Raw genomic sequence first — 22,939 nt, forward strand, 5'->3', positions numbered from 1 at the left:
TGAGCAGCTCATTCAAGGCCTCCTCACCTTGAAAAACACACAAACCCCATGAGACATCCCCAGCTACTTTAAATCAGACAATCCAAGACCTGGGCTGGAGGTAAGTGAGCAGCTAAACCCACCCATCTCTTTCAGGTGCTTGTAAAACCCGTCCCCATAATCTGGACCCATTAAAACACCTCTCAAACACTATGTGTGCTGAAACCTGCTTCTTCAGGTTCTACATCAATGAGGCTTGTCACTTCGGGGACACATACCTCCCATTCATGATTTGTCCAGTTGCCTTACAGCTGCCATACAGTAGTTAAATAGTCCTTTTTTTATTAAACCTATGTAAGGAGATGGATTTATTTCCCAGTTTTCCACTTGCAGAACATGTGTAATGTTATATTTCGTAATGTAAATCGTGATATGCGTTAATGATGATTGCATGTATAGTGATTTGTGTTGTTTGTGACAAAGTTGTATTCTGCCAAACAACAGATAGGTAAAAGAGACAGATAGAGACTAGTCTAGAGTGGGAGGGGTCAAGTTGAAAGGAGAGACAGTTTACTGGTAGTGAGTTAGATAGGGCCTGGAATGCTTAGAAAAAGGATCTAAGGTCCAATGTTAGCAGTGCTGCATCTTTACGTGTGTGGAAACCAGTGGAAAGGGATTCTGAGATCCGGAGCAGAAGAGACAGAGACAGAGTGATTTACCAGACATGGGTCCTGGGAGAGGACATCTAGCAATAAGGCCAAGAGTTCATAGCTCCTGAAGGTAATCAGCCTGGAGAGGACTGAGTAAGTTAGATGACTAGAATGCCCTGGGTGGGAGTTCCAGAGCATCAGCATTAGAGAAGATAAGTATTGGCCATACTGGTACCATAACTCCCCTATGGTGAAAGAAGACGTGGAACCGTGAGTTGAGCAAAGGACTGATGCTAAACAGAACTGTAGTGTTGAGCTGGATTGTGGTGAATTAGTGAGGAACAGTGAATGCAGAGGACAAGAAAGTAAATCGGAAGGAATTGAAAAAAATGCTCCGAGTTGTGAAGGAAACATTTCCTATTAAGTTTTCTTCTAAAACAAAATAAATCCGGCAAAGAAATGCAGAGAAGCAATACTATGTAAATCCTGGCATGCAGGTTCCCGCGGTCCGGTCGACCTCCCTACACAGCAATGAGACATGCAGCCTCGGGGACTGGAACAAATTATTCAACCACGCCGCTGACACTTGGATAGCACACGATCATGGTCGGGTAACCCCTTATCCGAGCATGTTCGCTCATCACTAAAAATCACTCATCTATTTGAGATTAGTACCTTAACTGAAAAGCAGAAAATGGCTCCAGCAGAGGCTGGATTTCAGCTATGTATAAGGTGGAACTTAGCTGCATTGTACACTGCTTAGTGGCCGCTACGAGTACTGTACTTTTTTTCCCATTCACATGAATAGCATATAAAGTGTAGTTCTTGGAAACAGACAATAAGCAATGTACATGGCCTAATTTGGGCGGCTGCAGTTTACAGCTGATTGGTGTGGGTGTTAAGGATATGCCATCCCTACTTCAGTCTTGGACAACTCCTTTAACTGCTCAGAAATCAATATTAAAACTGTTACTCTATTTCCGATCGAATAGGCACATTTGCTAGTAAGGATCTAATTCAAAAGTGGCAATCAACATGGCTGCACTTTACATTATAACCTTGAAAAACTTCTATTGTAAAACAAACAATTGTCAAAGTTAGATGCCTTCTCTAACTTCTGATTTACTGATTTCTGACCATTTCTAAGCAAACGTGTACTGGCTGCAGCATGTAGATACCTTCTTTTAAGCATATAGTTTAAGTATATGCATTTCTGGAAAGATGCATTCCATTTTTTATATTTAATTGAAACAAATGTACCTAAGATGACATTGATGAGTGTCTTTCCTTTCTTCAGTTTGCTGGCTTGCTCATTGTAGTCTTGATTCTTCAGCTTGTGGCAGCTGTTCTAGGCTTTATATTCTCAGGAATGGTAAGTACTTCTCTATTAAATTCTAAACTCAATTGACCCTTTTCATACAAAAAAAACTAAGTATTGTAATAATCTCATACCATGTTGAACCCCAGTAATACTACAAATTTAGGTTAAGATAGCAGAAGGAGGATTGCTAACTTTTTTTTTTTTTTACAGGTTTTGGATAAAGCCTCTGCTGTAATGTTAAGGGCTATTATTTATTACCGAGAAGATCTAGATTTGCAAAATTTCATTGATTACATTCAGAAAAAGGTAACATTGATCTTGTTATTTAAAAAGTTATAATAATATTTAAAAGTGTATTCATAAACTAAAAACCTAAATTTATCAGGCAATTTATGGCACATTTTGGTGAAAATTATTAAAGGGAACCTGTCACCTCAAATTGGCGGGATATTAAAATGAGGTTTTACCACCCCGTCCGTCCCTGTTTTCTGCAATATTTTAGTGAATAAGAGTATGCATGCGCCATAGTTAGCACGTGCGCCATGCAGTCTTCAGTGGCGCATGCGCAGTATGCTTTGCCCTACTGCGGGCAAAGCTGAAAAGCATTACTGCGCATGCTCCTGCGTACTATGTCCCGGAACACAGAAAAATACTTCTGGGACATAGTGCACAAGCAGTAATGCTTTTCGGCTTTGTCCGCAGTAGGGCAAAGCATACTGCGCATGCGCCACTGAAGACTGCATGGCGCACGCATACTCTTATTCACTAAAATATTGAGGAAAATAGGTACGGACGGGGTGGAGAAATGATGAGGATACGCCACCCATCGGACCTGTAAAAACTCATTTTAATATCCCGCCAATTTAAGGTGACAGGTTCCCTTTAAAAAGTTTTGATTTGCATCACATGTCCAAGCCACACTGCTGAAAAACACTTCAATTTGTAGTGTGTATTTTCTGTTCCGCTGCTAAGCTGTTAGTTGCTTGCAAAAACTTTTCACCCCATTGGAATTTTTCGTGTTTAGCAACCTCACAACCTGGAATTTCTCTGTTTTTTAGTGCTGGTATCAGTTCATGTAAAGAACATGCCCACAGCTGTGAACATTTATTTTTCTTTTTAAATTATTGTAAAGCAAACAACAAGTAGGACAAAATAACTGAAAACTTCAGTGTGTATAACTATTACTCCATGTAAAGTCAGTTCTTTGTAGAGCCTCCTTTTGCAGCAATTACAGCTGCAATTTGTTTTGGACAGGTCTCTATGAGCTTTCAACATCTTGCCACTGGGATTTTTGATCATTCCTCAAGGCAAAACTGTTTCATCTCCTTCAAGTTCGATGGTTTCCTCTGTGAACAGGAAGTTTCAAGTCTGGCCACAGATTCTCAATTGGATTAAGGTCTGGGATTTGACTAGGCCACTTCAAAACATTTAGACGTTTCACCTTAACCCCTTAACGACCGCCGATACGCCTTTTAACGGCGGCAGTTAAGGGTACTTAAACCACAGCGCCGTTAATTAACGGCGCTGTGGAAAAAGTGAATAGCGCCCCCCAGAGTCAGGTTTTCTCTGGGGTCTCAGTTGCCGGGGGTAGCTGAGACCCCAGAGAATGTGATTCGGGTTTTTTTTACCGACCTCCGAGTTGCGATCGCTGGCAATTAACCGTTTACCGGCGGTCGCAACAAAAAAAAAAACGCGATTTGCCATTTAATTTCTCTGTCCTCCGATGTGATCGCACATCGGAGGACAGAGAAATGGGGTCCCCGATAGCCCCCCGATACTTACCTATCTCCCCCGATGCTCCTCGTGGCTCCCGATGGGCGCCGCCATCTTTTTCCGGGAAAAAAATGGCGGGCGCATGCGCAGTGCGCCCGCCACCCGGCACCCAGAAGAGGAACATGATCGGGGTCGGCTTTTACCGACCCCTGTTCTGCGATCGTCGGTAATTAACGACCGCAAAAAAAAAAAAAGCGATGTGTAATTCTCTGTCCTCTGATGTGATCGCACATCAGAGGACAGAGAAATTGGGGGATTTGGGGACCCTGTTATACTTACCAGTGTCCCTGGGTCCTCCTGTGTCCTCTCCTGGCCGCCGGCTTCTTGCTCCGGTAAGAAAATGGCGGGCGCATACGCAGTGCGCCCGCCATGATCTGCCGGCCGGCAGAGGAAGATTCTTCCTCTTCTTTTATTTTGGTCACTGTGAGATCCTATCACAGTGATCAAAATAAAAAAAATAGTAAATAACCCCCCCTTCCTTATCACCCCCTTAGTAAGGAAAAAATAATAAAATAAAAAAATGTATGTATTTCTATTTTCCAATTAGGGTTAGGGTTAGGGGTAGGGTTAGAGGTAGGGTTAGGATATGTGCACACGTAGAATGGTTCTCTGCGGATTTTTCTGCAGCGGATTTGATAAATCCGCAGGACCAAAACGCTGCGTTTTTCCTGCGAATTTATCGCGGATGTACCGCGGTTTTTGTGTGGATTCCCCTGCAGTTTTACACCTGCGGTTTTCTTTTATGGAGCAGGAGTAAAACCGCTGCGGAATCCGCAGAAAGAATTGACATGCTGCGGAATGCAAACCGCTGCGTTTCCGCGTGTTTTTTTCTGCAGCATGGGCACAGCGTTTTATGTTTCCCATAGGTTTACATTGTACTGTAAACTCATGGGAAACTGCTGCAGACCCGCAGCTGCGGAACCGCAGCGGATGTGCAGCAAAATCCGCAACCTGTGCACATAGCCTTAGGGTTAGGGCTTGGGTTAGGGCTAGGGTTGGGGCTAAAGTTAGGGTTAGGGTTGGGGCTAGGTTTAGGGCTAAAGTTAGGGTTTGGGCTAAAGTTAGGGTTAGGGCTAGGGTTGGGGCTAAAGTAGGGTTAGAGTTGGGATTAGGGTTGGCATTAGGGTTACATTTGGGATTAGGGTTAGGTTTGGGATTAGGGTTAAGGTTAGGGTTGGGATTAGGGTTAAGGGTGTATTGGGATTTGGGCTAGGTTTTGAGGTTAGGGTTGAGATTAGGATTAGGGGTGTGTTGGGTTTAGGGTTTTCATTAGGGTTATGGTTAGCTTTGGGATTAGGGTTAGGGGTGTTTTGGGGGTTAGGGTTGTGATTAGGATTATGGATCGGGTTGGGATTAGGGTTAGGGGTGTGTTGGGGTTAGGGTTGGAGTTAGAATTGGGGGGTTTCCACTGTTTAGGTACATCAGGGAGTCTCCAAACACGAAAGCCAATTTTGCGCTCAAAATGTCAAATGGTGCTCCCTCCCTTCTGAGCTCTGCCATGCGCCCAAACAGTGGTTTACCCCCACATATGGGGCATCGGCGTACTCGGGATAAATTGGACAACAACTTTTGGGGTCCAATCTCTCCTTTTACCTTTGTGAAAATAAAAACTTGTGGAAAAAAAATATTTTTTATTTTCATATTTTCACGACTCTGCATTATAAACTTCTGTGAAGCACTTGGGCCTTCAAAGTTCTCACCACACATCTAGATAAGTTCCTTAGGGGGTCTAGTTTCCAAAATGGGGTCTCTTGTGGGGGGTTTCTACTGTTTAGGTACATCAGGGGCTCTGCAAACGCAACATAAGTCTGCATTCCAAAACGGTACTCCTTCCCTTCCGAGCTTAGCCATGCGCCTAAACAGTGGTCCCCCCCACACATGGTGTATCAGTGTACTCAGGACAAATTGGACAACAACTTTTGGGGTCCCATTTCTCTTGTTACCCTTGTAAAAATAAAAATTTGGGGGCTAAAAAAATCTTTTTTGTGGAAATTTTTTATTTTTTTATTTTCACGACTCTGCATTATAAACTTCTGTGAAGCACTTGGGCATTCAAAGTTCTCACAACACATCTAGATAATTTCCTTGGGGGTTCTAGGTTCCAAAATGGGGTCACTTGTGGGGGGTTTCTGTTGTGAACTCTGTTTTCGGGCTCCCTCTTGTGGTCACTGGTGGTATGGTGTGACTTTTGCTTTGGGCTCCCCCTGGTGGCTTTGTTTGTTATCCTGCTGGTCTCTGGCTATCAGCTGGTTCGTTATCCTCTGGGTGGTTCCTATATAGCTCTGTTTTGCGTCCACTTGTTGCCGGCTGTCGATGTAATCAGTGCTACTCAGATTCCTTCTGACTACCTTGCTCCCAGCCCATCTAGGACAAGCTAAGTTTTGTTTGCTCATTTTTTGATCAGCAGTGTTTATTATGTTGTCTTGTCCAGCTTGCTAAAATGTGATTCCCTCGTTTGCTGGATGCTCTAGTGGACTGAGTTTCTCCCCACACACCATTAGTTGGTGCGTGGGTTCTTGAAATCTCAGGATGGATATTTTGTAAGGGTTTTTTATTGATCGCATAGACCCCTGCTCTATTTTCTGCTTTCTAGTACTAGTGGGCCTCTTTTGCTGAATCTGATTTCATCCCTACGTATGTGCCTTCTTCTTACTTCACCGTTAATATTTGTTGGGGGCTTCTATATCTTTGGGGATTATTTCTCTGGAGGCAAGCGAGGTCTCTCTTTCTCTTTAGGGGTAGCTAGTTCCTCAGGCTGGCTCAAGACGTCTAGGAAATTTTTAGGCATGTTCACCGGCTACCTCTAGTTGTGTTGCATAGGTTCAGATTTGCGATCAGTCCAATTACCATCTCCCTAGAGCTTGTCCTTAGTTTATTCACTTGCTGGTCTATTCGTGATCCTCAGCCACTAAGGATCATAACAGTACAGCCGGCCGTGTTAATTGCATGGCAGAAGCAGGAGAAAAGAAGCCTTGAGAATTTTTTTTTTTTTTGTTGCCGTGTGTCTAGCTGCTGTGGCTAGCTTCTCTCCTCCTCTTAATCTTGGTGTGGCTCTGAGTTCAGCTGCTGATATGGATGTCCAGAGCTTGGCTTCCAGTCTGGATCATCTTGCTGCTAGGGTTCAAAGTATTCAGGATTTTGTTGTTCACAGTCCTATGTCAGAGCCTAGAATACCTATTCCGGAGTTGTTTTCTGGAGATAGATCTAGGTTCCTGAATTTTAGGAACAATTGTAAGTTGTTTCTTTCTTTGAAAACTCGTTCCTCTGGTGATGCCGTTCAGCAAGTTAAGATTATCATTTCCTTTTTGCGTGGTGACCCCCAAGATTGGGCCTTCGCATTGGCGCCAGGGGATCCTGCATTGCTTAGTGTAGATGCGTTTTTTCTAGCCCTTGGATTGCTCTATGAGGAACCTAATCTTGACAACCAGGCTGAAAAAACGTTATTGGCCCTCTCGCAGGGGCAAGATGAAGCAGAGGTGTACTGCCAGAAATTTCGGAAATGGTCTGTGGAATGAGTGTGCCCTGGCTGCAAACTTCAGAGAAGGTCTTTCTGAAGCCATTAAGAATGTCATGGTGGGGTTCCCTACGCCTGCAGGTCTGAATGAGTCAATGACTCTGGCCATTCAGATTGATCGGCGTTTGCGGGAGCGCAAACCTGTGCACCATTTGGCGGTGTCTTCTGAACAGACATCTGAATCTATGCAATGTGACAGAATTCTGACCAGAAGTGAACGGCAAAATTATAGACGGCAAAATGGGTTGCGCTTTTACTGTGGTGACTCAGCTCATGTTATCTCAGCATGCTCTAAGCGCAAAAAAAAGGTTGATAAATCTGTCACCATTGGTACTTTACAGCCTAAGTTCATTTTGTCTGTTACCCTGATTTGTTCCCTGTCATCTTATCCGGTTAATGCTTTTGTAGATTCAGGTGCCGCCCTGAGTCTGATGGATTGGTCATTTGCCAGGCGCTGTGGTTTTGATTTGGAGCCTTTAAAATTCTCTATTCCACTAAGGGGTATTGATTCTACACCATTGGCTACGAATAGACCTCAGTACTGGACACAAGTGACCATGTGCATGACTCCTGTTCATCAGGAGGTGATTCGCTTTCTTGTACTGCATAATTTGCATGATGTCGTCGTGTTGGGTCTACCATGGTTGCAGACTCATAATCCAGTCCTGGATTGGAAAGCTATGTCGGTGTCAAGTTGGGGTTGTCAGGGAATTCATGGTGACGCTCCTGTGGTGTCAATTGCTTCGTCCACTCCTTCTGAAGTCCCTACGTTTTTGTCAGACTACCAGGATGTATTTGAGGAGCCCAAACTCAATTCTCTACCTCCTCATAGGGACTGTGATTGTGCTATAAATTTGATTCCTGGTAGTAAGTTTCCTAAGGGACGACTTTTCAATTTATCTGTGCCGGAGCATGCTGCCATGTGGAGTTATATAAAGGAGTCTTTAGAGAAGGGACATATTCGCCCGTCCTCATCCCCTCTTGGTGCAGGATTCTTTTTTGTGGCTAAAAAGGATGGTTCCCTGAGACCCTGTATTGATTATCGCCTTTTGAATAAAATCACGGTCAAATTTCAGCATCCTTTGCCATTGTTAACTGATTTGTTTGCTCGCATTAGGGGGTCTAGTTGGTTCACCAAGATAGATCTTCGTGGTGCGTATAACCTTGTGCGTATAAAACAGGGTGATGAATGGAAAACTGCATTTAATACGCCTGAAGGCCATTTTGAGTACTTGGTGATGCATTTTGGACTTTCTAATGCTCCTTCAGTCTTTCAGTCCTTTATGCATGACATCTTCCGTGAATATCTGGATAAGTTTATGATTGTGTATCTGGATGATATTCTGTTTTTTTCTGATGATTGGGAGGCTCATGTTAAGCAGGTCAGGATGGTCTTTCAGGTCCTACGTGACAATGCTTTATTTGTGAAGGGCTCAAAATGTCTTTTTGGAGTCCAGAAGATTTCTTTTTTGGGTTTCATTTTTTCTCCTTCTACTATTGAGATGGACCCAGTCAAGGTTCAGGCTATTCATGACTGGACGCAGCCTACATCTGTTAAGAGCCTTCAGAAGTTCTTGGGTTTTGCTAATTTTTACCGTTGCTTCATAGCTAATTTTTCTGGCGTTGTTAAGCCTTTGACGGATTTGACCAAGAAGGGTTCTGATGTGACTAATTGGTCTTCTGCGGCTGTGGAGGCCATTCGGGAGCTGAAGCGTCGGTTTTCTTCGGCTCCGGTCTTGTGTCAGCCAGATGTCTCACTTCCCTTCCAGGTGGAGGTTGATGCTTCCGAGATTGGAGCGGGGGCTGTTTTGTCGTAGAGAAGCCCCGATGGCTCTGTGATGAAGCCATGTGCTTTCTTTTCAAGAAAGTATTCGCCTGCCGAGCGGAATTATGATGTCGGTAATCGGGAGCTGTTGGCTATGAAGTGGGCATTTGAGGAGTGGCGACATTGGCTCGAGGGAGCTAAACATCATGTGGTGGTCTTGACCGACCACAAGAATTTGATTTATCTCGAGTCGGCCAAGCGGCTGAATCCCAGACAGGCTCGTTGGTCGTTGTTTTTCTCTCGTTTTGATTTCATGGTCTCGTACCTGCCGGGTTCGAAGAATGTGAAGGCTGATGCTCTTTCTAGGAGTTTTGTGCCTGACTCTCCTGGAGATTCAGAGCCGGCTGGTATCCTTAGAGAAGGGGTGATTTTGTCTGCCATCTCCCCAGATTTGCGACGTGTGCTGCAAGAGTTTCAGGCGGATAGACCTGACCGCTGTCCACCGGAGAGACTGTTTGTCCCGGATAGATGGACCAACAGAGTCATCTCCGAGGTTCATTCTTCGGTGTTGGCGGGCCATCCTGGAATATTTGGTACCAGAGACTTGGTGGCCAGGTCTTTTTGGTGGCCTTCCTTGTCGCGGGATGTGCGTTCCTTTGTGCAGTCTTGTGGAATTTGTGCTCGGGCGAAGCCTTGCTGTTCTCGTGCCAGTGGTTTGCTGTTACCTTTGCCTGTCACGAAGAGGCCTTGGACGCACATTTCCATGGATTTTATTTCAGATCTTCCTGTCTCTCAGAGAATGTCTGTCATCTGGGTGGTGTGTGATCGTTTTTCTAAGATGGTCCATTTGGTGCCCTTGCCTAAGTTGCCTTCCTCCTCCGAGTTGGTTCCACTGTTTTTTCAAAATGTGGTTCGTTTGCACGGGATTCCTGAGAACATTGTTTCTGACAGAGGATCCCAGTTTGTGTCTAGATTTTGGCGGACCTTTTGTGCTAAGTTGGGCATTGAATTGTCTTTTTCGTCGGCCTTCCATCCTCAGACGAATGGACAAACCGAGCGAACTAATCAGACCTTGGAGACTTATTTAAGATGTTTTGTTTCTGCTGACCAGGACGACTGGGTTACTTTTTTACCGTTGGCCGAGTTTGCCCTTAATAATCGGGCTAGTTCTGCTACTTTGGTTTCTCCTTTTTTTTGTAATTCGGGGTTTCATCCTCGTTTTTCCTCGGGTCAGGTGGAGCCTTCTGACTGTCCTGGAGTGGATGTTGTGGTGGATAGGTTGCATCAGATTTGGAATCATGTGGTGGACAATTTGAAGTTGTCACAAGAGAAGGCTCAGATCTTTGCCAACCGCCGTCGCTGTGTGGGTCCCCGACTTCGCGTTGGGGACTTGGTGTGGTTGTCTTCTCACTTCGTTCCTATGAAGGTCTCCTCTCCTAAGTTCAAGCCTCGGTTTATCGGTCCGAAAAAGATTCTGGAAGTCCTTGGCCCTGTGTCATTCCGTCTGGACCTCCCGGCATCATTTGCTATTCATAATGTGTTCCATCGCTCGTTGTTGCGGAGGTATGTGGTACCTGTGGTTCCTCCGGTTGAGCCTCCTGCCCCGGTTATGGTTGAGGGAGAATTGGAATACGTGGTGGAGAAGATCTTGGATTCTCGTGTTTCTAGACGGAGTCTCCAGTATTTGGTCAAGTGGAAGGGCTATGGTCAGGAGGATAATTCTTGGGTTGTCGCCTCTGATGTTCATGCGGCCGATTTGGTTCGTGCCTTCCATGTGGCTCATCCTGATCGCCCTGGGGGTTTTCATGAGGGTTCGGTGACCACTCCTTAAGGGGGGGTACTGTTGTGAACTCTGTTTTCGGTCTCTCTCTTGTGGTCACTGGTGGTATGGTGTGACTTTTGCTTTGGGCTCCCCCTGGTGGCTTTGTTTGTTATCCTGCTGGTCTTTGGCTATCAGCTGGTTCGTTATCCTCTGGGAGGTTCCTATATAGCTCTGTTTTGCGTCCACTTGTTGCCGGCTGTCGATGTAATCAGTGCTACTCAGATTCCTTCTGACTACCTTGCTCCCAGTCCATCTAGAACAAGCTAAGTTTTGTTTGCTCATTTTTTGATCAGCAGTGTTTATCATGTTGTCTTGTCCAGCTTGCTAAAATGTGATTCCCTCGTTTGCTGGATGCTCTAGTGGACTGAGTTTCTCCCCACACACCATTAGTTGGTGCGTGGGTTCTTGAAATCTCAGGATGGATATTTTGTAAGCGTTTTTTATTGATCGCATAGACCCCTGCTCTATTTTCTGCTTTCTAGTACTAGTGGGCCTCTTTTGCTGAATCTGATTTCATCCCTACGTATGTGCCTTCTTCTTACTTCACCGTTAATATTTGTTGGGGGCTTCTATATCTTTGGGGATTATTTCTCTGGAGGCAAGCGAGGTCTCTCTTTCTCTTTAGGGGTAGCTAGTTCCTCAGGCTGGATCGAGACGTCTAGGAAATTTTTAGGCACGTTCACCGGCTACCTCTAGTTGTGTTGCATAGGTTCAGATTTGCGATCAGTCCAGTTACCATCTCCCTAGAGCTTGTCCTTAGTTTATTCACTTGCTGGTCTATTCGTGATCCTCAGCCACTAAGGATCATAACAGGTTTCTACTGTTTAGGTACATCGGGGGCTCTGCAAACGCAACATAACGCCCGCAGACCATTCTATCAAAGTCTGCATTCCAAAACGGCACTCATTCCCTTCCGAGCTCTGCCATGCGCCTAAACAGTGGTTTACCCCCACATATGGGGTATCATCCTACTCAACATAAATTGCACAATAAAGTTTGTGGTCCAATTTCTCCTGTTACCCTTGTGAAAGTAAAAATTTGGGGGTGAAAAGATCATTTTTGTGGAAAAAATATGATTTTTTTTATTTTAATGGCTCTACATTATAAACTTCTGTGAAGCAGTTGGGGGTTCATAGTGCTCACCACACAGCTAGATAAGCTCTTTGGGGGGTCTAGTTTACAAAATGGGGTCACTTGTGGGGGGTTTCTACTGTTTAGGTACATCAGGAACTCTGCAAATGCAACATGACGCCCGCAGACCATCCCATCAAAGTCTGCATTCCAAGCGGCACTCCTTCCCTTCCGAGCCCTGATGGGTGCTCAAACAGTGCCCCCCCCACATATGGGGTATCAGCGTACTCAGGACAAACTGGTCAACAGATTTTGGGTTCCAATATCTCCTGTCACCCTTGAGAAAATAAAAAACTGCAGGCTAAAAAATCTTTTTTGAGGTAAAAAAAGGATTTTGTATTTTCACGGCTCTACGTTATAAATTTCTGTGAAGCACTTGGGGGTTTAAAGTGCTCACCACACATCTAGATAAGTTCCTTAAGGGGTCTAGTTTCCAAAATGGGGTCACTTGTGGGGGTTTCTACTGTTTAGGCACATCAGGGGCTCTCCAAACGCGACATGGTGTCCCATCTCAATTCCGGCCAATTCTACATTGAAAAAGTAAAACGGCACTCCTTCTCTTCCAAGCTCTGCGGTGCGCCCAAACAGTGGTTTACCCCCACATATGGGGTATCGACGTACTCAGGAGAAATTGCACAACAACTTTTGTGGTCTAATTTCTCTTGTTACAGGAGCATCCCCCAGACGCAGGGCAGCGGGGTACTCGGTACCGGGTCTCTCGGTTCTGGGGATGTCACGGTGGCCTGACCCAGTCCGTGACCCTGCTAAGAGGCGCCCAATAAAAGATGTAGGGGACGGTGTAGGACACAGTAAATGATGAGGGCACAGGGTTGCAGTCTCTTTACCTCTTTACTGAAGGCTTCGGCATCCACAATCCAGAGCACTGCTAACAGGGCTGGCTGAGATCGGCCGGTCCGAAGGCACATCCAGAGTTCCCTTTTCAGGTGGAAATCAGCAGCATTCCTACTAGCGCCTGTGTGTTGTAGTACTTCCCTGCTGAGCACCATGGGATAGTCCTCACAACTGTCATGTATGTTTCTGTTCTTTCTCCCCATCCCCCAGATGATATGGCTAGGATGCACCCGTATGACGGGGTAGGCCTGGAGTTATTTTATAAGGACCCTAGAGACGCCCCTCTCCCACAATTGCCTCTATTGTCTTCATTAGGTGTACAAAGTGAGACAGCCAACCTGAAGTTAACTGCCCTGCCGTAGTTCAAAGTAATGCATAGAGTCTGTTACTTCCTCGGCGTTCCGGCCGCCGGCTACGCACCTCAGAAGGATGTTGCTGATCTTGAGGCACGACTCCTTCTGGTTCTATCTCCTTTGTGCTGTGATCCCGTTTCTCACTTCTCCACAATATACTTTGCTTTGTGTCCTTTCTTAGGAGTCTGCCGCTATAAGGCACAGGCACGGCTCCTGTTATGGACCTGGTGGTTAGGAGCACCCGGAATGACCTGATGAGTAAACTCAAAATCGGGACTAGCTCAGGGGAAGTGGGAACTCTGCTGACCGCAAACTCTACTCCTATAACACACACTAGAAATAGCCGTGGAGCGTACCTAACTCTCCCTAGACGCCTCTTCACAGCCTAAGAGCTAACTACCCCTAAAGATAGAAATAGAAGCCTAACCTTGCCTCAGAGAAATTCCCCAAAGGTAAAGGCAGCCCCCCACATATATTGACTGTGAGTTAAGAGGAAAGTCACAAACACAGGAATGAAACAGGTTTTAGCAAAGGAGGCCAGACTTCACTAAATAGTCAGAGGATAGAAAAGGAAACTATGCGGTCAGCACAAAAAACTACAAAACCACGCAGAGTATGCAAAAAGACCCCCACACCGACTCACGGTGTGGAGGTGCAACATTGCACCCCAGAGCTTCCAGCTAGCAAGGAAATATCATGATAGCAAGCTGGACTAGAATTTAGCAGTACTAAGAAATATATTCAGGCCGCAGTAACAACAAATGAACTAGCAGGGACTTAGCTTCTGCTGCAGTAGACAGGTCCTCAGAGAAGTCCAAGAGAGATCTGAACCAGTACTGATACATTGACAGCTGGCATGAAGTAACGATCTGAGTGGAGTTAAATAGGGAAGCCAGCATAGCAATAAACGAGAGCAGCTGATAAAGCCAACCTCAGTGACCAGCAGTTCTGCTCAAAGCCACCAGAGGGAGTCCAAGAGCAGAACAAACCAAAGTACCATTCATGACCACAGGAGGGAGTCCGAGAACGGAATTCACAACAGTACCCCCCCCTTGAGGAGGGGTCACCGAACCCTCACCAGGGCCCCCAGGCCGATCAGGATGAGCCAAATGAAAGGCACGAACTAAATCGGCCGCATGGACATCGGAGGCAACAACCCAGGAATTATCCTCCTGACCATAGCCCTTCCACTTAACCAGGTACTGAAGCTTCCGTCTCGAAATACGAGAATCCAAAATTTTTTCCACCACATACTCCAACTCCCCCTCAACCAACACCGGGGCAGGAGGATCAACGGAGGGAACCATAGGCGCCACGTACCTCCGCAACAACGACCTATGGAACACATTATGGATGGCGAAAGAAGCTGGAAGGACCAAACGAAATGACACAGGGTTGAGAATTTCAGAAATCTTATAAGGACCAATGAAACGAGGCTTAAACTTAGGAGAAGAAACCTTCATAGGAACATAACGAGAAGGCAATCAAACCAAATCCCCAACACGAAGTCGGGGACCAACACAACGACGGCGGTTAGCGAAACGTTGAGCCTTCTCCTGGGACAACATCAGATTGTCCACTACGTGAGTCCAAATTTGCTGCAACCTGTCCACCACAGAATCCACACCAGGACAGTCAGAAGGCTCAACCTGCCCCAAAGAAAAACGAGGATGAAAACCAGAATTGCAAAAAAAAGGCAAAACCAAAGTAGCCGAACTAGCCTGATTATTAAGGGCGAACTCAGCCAATGGCAAGAAGGTCACCCAATCATCTTGATCAGCAGAAACAAAGCATCTCAGATAGGTTTCCAAAGTCTGGTTGGTTCATTCGGTTTGGCCATTTGTTTGAGGATGGAAAGCTGAAGAAAAAGACAAATCAATGCCCATCTTAGCACAAAAGGACCGCCAAAACCTAGAGACAAACTGGGAACCTCTGTCCGACACAATGTTCTCCGGAATGCCATGCAAACGAACCACATGTTGAAAAAATAATGGCACCAAATCAGAGGAGGAAGGTAATTTAGGCAAGGGTACCAAATGGACCATCTTAGAAAAGCGATCACAAACCACCCAGATGACAGACATCCTTTGAGAGATAGGAAGATCTGAAATAAAATCCATTGAAACATGCGTCCAAGGCCTTTTCGGGACTGGCAAGGGCAAAAGCAACCCACTGGCACGAGAACAGCAGGGCTTAGCCCGAGCACAAGTCCCACAGGACTGCACAAAAGAACGCACATCCCGCGACACGGAAGGCCACCAAAAGGACCTAGCCACCAAATCTCTGGTACCAAAAATCCCAGGATGACCAGCCAACACCGAGCAATGAACCTCAGAAATAACTCTGCTAGTCCATCTATCAGGGACAAACAGTTTCTCCGCTGGACAACGGTCAGGTCTATCAGCCTGAAACTCCTGCAGCACCCGCTGCAAATCAGGGGAGATGGCAGACAGAATTACCCCCTCTTTGAGAATACCAGCCGGCTCAGGGACTCCCGGAGAATCAGGCACAAACTCCTAGAAAGGGTATCCGCCTTCACATTCTTAGAACCTGGAAGTTATGAGACCACAAAATCGAAACGGGAGAAAAACAGCGACCATCGAGCCTGTCTAGGATTCAACCGCTTGGCAGACTCGAGATAAGTCAGATTTTTGTGATCCGTCAAGACCACCATGCGGTGCTTGGCTCCCTCAAGCCAATGTCGCCACTCCTCGAATGCCCACTTCATAGCCAGCAGCTCCCGATTGCCAACATCATAATTACGCTCAGCAGGCGAAAACTTTCTAGAAAAGAAGGCACATGGCTTCATCACAGAGCCATCAGAACTTCTTTGAGACAAAACAGCCCCTGCTCCAATCTAAGAAGCATCAACCTCGACCTGAAAAGGGAGCGAAACATCTGGCTGACGCAACACAGGGGCCGAAGAAACACGACGTTTCAGCTCCTGAAAATCCTCAACGGCCGCAGAGGACCAATTCACCACATCAGCACCTTTCTTTGTCAAATCAGTCAAAGGTTTAACCACACTAGAAAAATTAGCAATGAAGCGACGGTAAAAATTAGCAAAACCCAGGAATTTCTGGAGGCTCTTCACAGATGTAGGTTGAGTCCAATCATAAATGGCCTGAACTTTAACAGGATCCATCTCGATAGTAGAAGGGGAAAAAATGAAGCCCAAAAAGGAAACCTTCTGTACTCCGAAGAGACATTTAGACCCCTTCACAAACAAGGAATTAGCACGAAGGACCTGGAATACCATTCTGACCTGTTTCACATGAGACTCCCAATCATCCGAAAAGACCAAAATATCATCCAAATATACAATCATGAATCTATCCAGATACTTTCGGAAGATGTCATGCATAAAGGACTGAAACACAGATGGAGCGTTTGAAAGCCCGAATGGCATTACCAGGTACTCAAAATGGCCCTCGGGCATATTAAATGCTGTTTTCCATTCATCGCCCTGTTTAATACGCACAAGGTTATATGCCCCTCGAAGATCTATCTTGGTGAACCAACTAGCCCCCTTAATCCGAGCAAACAAATCAGACAGCAGAGGCAAAGGGTACTGAAATTTGACCGTGATTTTATTGAGAAGGCGGTAATCTATACAGGGTCTCAGAGAACCATCCTTCTTGGCCACAAAAAAGAACCCTGCTCCCAACGGTGATGAAGACGGGCGAATATGCCCTTTCTCCAAGGACTCCTTTATATAAGTCCGCATAGCGGTGTGCTCTGGCACGGATAAATTGAAAAGTCGGCCCTTAGGAAACTTACTACCAGGAATCAAATTTATAGCACAATCACAATCCCTATGAGGGGGTAGGACACTGGATTTGGGCTCATCAAATACATCCTGGTAATCCGACAGAAACTCAGGGACTTCAGAAGGAGTGGAAGCAGAAATTGACACCAACGGAACATTGCCATGTACCCCTTGACAACCCCCAACCCCAACTAGACACAGACATTGATTTCCAATCCAATACTGGATTATGAACCTTTTGCCATGGCAAACCCAGCACGACCACATCATGCAAATTATGCAACACCAAAAAGCGAATATCTTCCTGATGTGCAGGAGCCATGCACATGGTCAACTGAGTCCAGTACTGAGGTTTATTCTTGGCCAACGGCGTGGCATCAATTCCCCTTAATGGAATAGGATACTGCAAAGGCTCCAAGAAAAAACCACAGCGCCTGGCAAACTCCAAGTCCATCAAATTCAGGGCAGCACCTGAATCCACAAATGCCATAACCGAGTAGGATGACAAAGAGCAAATCAGAGTAACAGGCAAAAGAAATTTAGGCTGTACAGTACCAATGGTGACAGACCTAGCGAACCGCTTAGTGCGCTTAGGACAATCAGAGATAGAATGAGAAGAGTCACCACAGTAAAAACACAGCCTATTCTGACGTCTGTGTTCTTGCCGTTCAGTTCTGGTCAAAGTTCTGTCACATTGCATAAGCTCAGGCCTCTGCCCAGAGGACACCGCCAAATTGTGCACAATTTTGCGCTCGCGCAAACGCCGAACAATTTGGATGGCCAAGGACATTGATTCATTCAGACCAGCAGGCGTGGGGAATCCCACCATAACATCCTTAAGGGCGTCAGAAAGACCCTTTCTAAAAATTGCTGCCAGGGCACACTCATTCCATTGAGTAAGCACAGACCATTTTCTAAACTTCTGACAATATATCTCCGCTTCATCCTGACCCTGACACAAAGCTAGCAAAATTTTCTCTGCCTGATCCACTGAATTCGGTTTGTCATAAAGCAATCCAAGCGCCAGAAAAAACGCATCTACATTAAGCAATGCAGGATCTCCTGGCGCAAGGGAGAATGCCCAGTCTTGAGGGTCGCCACGCAACAAAGAAATAATAATTTTTACTTGCTGAATGGGGTCACCAGAGGAGCGGGGTTTCAAAGCAAGAAACAGTTTACAATTATTTTTGAAATTCAGAAACTTAGATCTATCCCCAGAAAACAAATCAGGAATTGGAATTCTAGGCTCTAACATCGGATTCTGAACTACATAATCTTGAATGCTTTGTACCCTTGCAGTGAGATGATCCACACAAGAGGACAGACCTTGAATATCCATATCTACACCTGAGTCCTGAACCACCCAGAGGTTAAGGGGAAAAGAGAGACAAAACACACTGCAAAGAAAAAAAAATGGGTTCAGAACTTCTCTTATCCCTCTTTTGAGATGCATTAACACTTTATGGGCCAGCTGTACTGTTATGGACCTGGTGGTTAGGAGCACCCGGAATGACCTGATGAGTAAACTCAAAATCGGGACTAGCTCAGGGGAAGTGGGAACTCTGCTGACCGCAAACTCTACTCCTATAACACACACTAGAAATAGCCGTGGAGCGTACCTAACTCTCCCTAGACGCCTCTTCACAGCCTAAGAGCTAACTACCCCTAAAGATAGAAATAGAAGCCTAACCTTGCCTCAGAGAAATTCCCCAAAGGTAAAGGCAGCCCCCCACATATATTGACTGTTAGTTAAGAGGAAAGTCACAAACACAGGAATGAAACATGCATTAGCAAAGGAGGCCAGACTTCACTAAATAGTCAGAGGAGAGAAAAGGAAACTATGCGGTCAGCACAAAAAACTACAAAACCACGCAGAGTATGCAAAAAGACCCCCAAACCGACTCACGGTGTGGAGGTGCAACACTGCACCCCAGAGCTTCCAGCTAGCAAGGAAATATCATGATAGCAAGCTGGACTAGAATTTAGCAGTACTAAGAAATATATTCAGGCCGCAGTAACAACAAATGAACTAGCAGGGACTTAGCTTCTGCTGGAGTAGACAGGTCCTCAGAGAAGTCCAAGAGAGATCTGAACCAATACTGATACATTGACAGCTGGCATGAAGTAACGATCTGAGTGGAGTTAAATAGGGAAGCCAGCCAGCAAACAAACCAAAGTACCATTCATGACCACAGGAGGGAGTCCGAGAACAGAATTCACAACAGGCTCCCTAACGATCTGTCCTTTTCTAGGCCTCTGTCAGGATCCCACCCCTGACAGATCCTCTCTCGAACTCTCCCTAGCTACTTTCTACCTAACTTCCTATCCAACCCCCAGTTTTACCCAAGTGTAAGGAGTGGCCTAGTAGATAGGACCTTTTGCTCCCCCTGGCGGCCGGAGTGTGAAGTGTAGTGTGTGACTGTGATACCTGGCAAGGTCAACTCTTTTAGTGCCATCAGACGTACCATCACTCCCCCTGGTGGAAGAGCGACGTTACTGCAACGACCAGACTCTGGGGCGCTGCACTCCCCCCCCATTAAATCCAGTACTCCCGGACTGGAAAAAGAAGAACAACAATACATGTTAGTAAAAGACATACAACATTTTGAAATGCAATGAACAAGTAAATGCTATGAACAAGTAAATACAACAGTGCTTCCCTTTGTGGGAGGTGAGGACACTTGAACGTTGCGAACATTTTGGTCATGCACAGTTCATGACTCCCAGTTCAGTGGGTGCAACCTTGAAACAGCAGGGATCCGGGTAAACAAAGGGATCCCTTTTGAAAGTTTTGGAGCAATTCACTGTCCATTACTCCATCATCCATTTTTAAACCTGTAACAAAGATATTTACACAAACATTTTCAACCAAATAGCAACTATCGTTAATATCTCCAAGTTTTGTAGCGAAGTGGAGTTTGATTCTTGGTGCTACGTGTAGATCTCCGCAGGGCAGGGGTTGCTATTGGCCTAACAGGGCCCGCTGTACTTGCTACCACTGGTGTAGTGCACTGTCATCTAGCTACACTTCTAGTGAGTCTGGGTAGCACTGGCATGCTGGAGCTCTCAGGGCTGCTGCTACTAATGGTGGGCATGGCAGGTTCACCGATAGCAGAGGGAGAACTTGCCGGTGTAACGGTTGGCATGGCATTCTCTGGTGGGGTCTGCTGTGATTGCGGGTCCGGATGATCTGGCCCCACATTTAGTTCTGGCGGTTTCAGTTGATGAAACGTTAAGACAGGTACCATGATGGCCTGATTTATTTGAGTCCAAGACTGGGGAAAATCACCAAGAACAGTGTGTATCATCTCCTCTTCTACAGGTGGAGAGGTTCTTGGATCCGTTTCCCTCTCTCTTAACTTATCAGGGCATATTTTAAAGTGGTCTCTGGATATTGCCGTTGAGGTTTCCCCTCCATCTTTGCTTATGAGGCAGATCTTCGTATTGTCGAAATCGGATGGCAGGATGGTATACGGTTCCGCTTCCCATTGGTCATCAAGCTTGTGTAGTCTCCTCTTCCGTTTGAGTACTTGCTCACCGGGTGACAAGGGAATCGCAGGAGCATGCTGGTTGTAGTCCCTTTCTTGTTTTTGTCTGGCTTGGGCGAGACTTCTTTCTACGCATTCCTGTATTTTGCGGTACCTTTGCTGCCTTTCTGTATCCCAATCCGCATCTGGCGAGGTATCTTTGGGGGTTAGGACTCCCATGTCTAGATCAACAGTTAACTTGCTAGATCTTCCTCGCATCAGGTACGCTGGAGTGCAGTTGGTGGAATTCACTGGGATGTGGTTGTACATGTCTACCAAGTCGGGCAACTTTGTTGGCCACAAGTTCCGTTCCTCTACAGGCAAGGTCTTCAGTAAATCGATTACCACTTGGTTCATCTTCTCACACATCCCCCTTCAAATGCTGGCCCCTGATCGGTCAGTACCTTTTCCAGGTACCCATGGGGTTTATAGAAGTACTGCTGGAAGGTTTTTGTGGCCGTCCTGGCAGTTAGATCTTTGACAGGCACAACTACCAGGAATCTGGAGTAGTGATCCACGATGGTAAGAGCGTAGACATAGCCTGACCGGCTAGGTGTTAGCTTCAAATGGTCTAGCGCGACCAGTTCGAGCGGCCGTTTGGTGATGATGGGTTGCAAGGGAGCCCGTTGGCTGTCACGGTCCTTCCTGCGTAGGCTACATGGGCCACACTCTCGACACCACTTCTCGATGGCTCTCTTCATGCCAATCCAGTAGAACCTCCCTCGGAGTAGCCTCTCTAACTTCCTCCATCCGAAGTGTCCGGCCCCATCGTTGTACGCTCCCAGAACCATTGGCGCATCTTGCCTTGGAACCACTATCTGCCATACCAATTCATGAGTGCATGGGTCGATGCTTCTCTGGCACAGCTTACCATAGTGAATAAACAGTTTGCCTCTCCCCTTCCACAGCTGTTGTGTCTCTTGTGGATCATCCAGGCCAGGATGCAAACCTGCCTGCGTCAGGAGCTCTTTCACCCGACGGACCGCGGGGTCACCATCCTGGGTCTCTGCCCATCCGTGGTGGGGCAGGGGATTCAGCATGGCATCCTGTTTGTTCTTTTGCCTGAGTGGCTTTGGGGCGATGGAAAGCGGGCAGCTCTACCTCTTCAAGTGCCTCCGGGTCCTCCCCCGTTTCTGGCAAGTTGGGCATCCGGGACAAGACATCGGCGTTCGCATTCTTGCATCCTGCCCGGTACTTGATGGTGAAGTTGTAATTGGACAGACGGGCCATCCACCGCTGCTCCAAGGCCCCGAGTTTTGCTGTGTCCAAATGCGTTAGCGGATTATTATCCGTGAAGATGGTGAATTTTGCTGAGGCCAGGTAGTGCTTGAACCTCTCCGTCACTGCCCAAACGATGGCGAGGAATTCCAGCATGAAGTAACTGTAATTGTCAGGGTTCCTTTCAGTGGGTCGAAGTTTCCTGCTGGCGTAAGCGATTACCTTCTCCTTGCCTTTCTGGACCTGGGACAACACGGCTCCCAGTCCTACGTTGCTGGCATCCGTATACAGCACAAACGGTTGGTCATATTCAGGGTAAGTGTTGTGAATTCCGTTCTCGGGCTCCCTCCTGTGGTCGTGAATGGTACTTTGGTGAGTTCTGTCCTTGGACACCCTCTGGTGGCTTTGAGTGGAACTGCTGATCTTTGAGCTTGGCTTTCTCAGCTGTCCTCGTTATTGCTGCTGCTGGCTTCCCTATTTAACTCTGCCCAGGTCGTTAGTTCATGCCAGCTGTCAATGTCTCAGTACTGGTTCAGATCTCTCTTGGATTTCTCAGATGACCTGTCTACTCCAGCAGAAGCTAAGTCCTTGCTAGTTCATTTGCTGTTCATTGGTTTTTGAATATATTTCTCAGTACATGTTATGTTTCCAGTCCAGCTTGCTATTAAGATATTTCCTTGCTAGCTGGAAGCACTGGGGGTGCAGAGCTGCACCTCCACACCGTGAGTCGGTGTGGAGGTCTTTTTGCACACTCTGCGTGGTTTTTGTAGTTTTTTATACTGACCGCATAGTTCCCTTTCCTATCCTCTGTCTTTCTAGAGAAGATTCGGCCTCCTTTGCTAAAATCTGTTTCATTCCTGTGTTTGTTACTTTCCTCTTAACTCACAGTCAATATTTGTGGGGGCTACCTTTACTTTGGGGAATTTCTCTGAGGCAAGGCAGGCTGCTATTTCTATCTTTAGGGGTAGTTAGCTCTTAGGCTGTGAAGAGGCGTCTAGGGAGAGTTAGGTACGTTCCACGGCTATTTCTAGTGTGTGTGATAGGATTAGGGATTGCGGTCAGTAGAGTTACCACTTCCTCAGAGCTTGTCCCAGGTTTTCCATTTTAACCATCAGGTCATTTCGGGTGCTCCTAACCACCAGGTCCATAACAGTACAGCTGGCCCACAAAGTGTTAATGCATCTCAAACGAGGGAAAAGAGAAGTTCTGAGTCAATTTTTTTTTCTTTGCTGCTTGTTTTGTCTTTCTTTTCCCCTTAACCCCTG

At 46.2% G+C, this 22,939-nt stretch overlaps 1 protein-coding gene across 4 annotated transcripts in view; it reads left to right on the plus strand.

Moving 5' to 3' along the window:
* The window catches only part of LOC143765898 (tetraspanin-33-like), a 224,848-nt gene that overhangs the window by 61,497 nt on the left and 140,412 nt on the right, over nt 1-22,939 (plus strand). For all 4 annotated transcript variants that reach the window (XM_077253084.1, XM_077253100.1, XM_077253092.1 and 1 more), the window contains 2 exons: nt 1,927-2,001; nt 2,161-2,256. In XM_077253084.1, the coding sequence (XP_077109199.1) occupies nt 1,927-2,001; nt 2,161-2,256 (171 nt within the window). The remainder of the gene's footprint in view (nt 1-1,926; nt 2,002-2,160; nt 2,257-22,939) is intronic.

Source organism: Ranitomeya variabilis, chromosome 1, assembly GCF_051348905.1.
Source record: "Ranitomeya variabilis isolate aRanVar5 chromosome 1, aRanVar5.hap1, whole genome shotgun sequence".
NCBI classification, from domain to species: Eukaryota; Metazoa; Chordata; class Amphibia; order Anura; family Dendrobatidae; genus Ranitomeya; species Ranitomeya variabilis.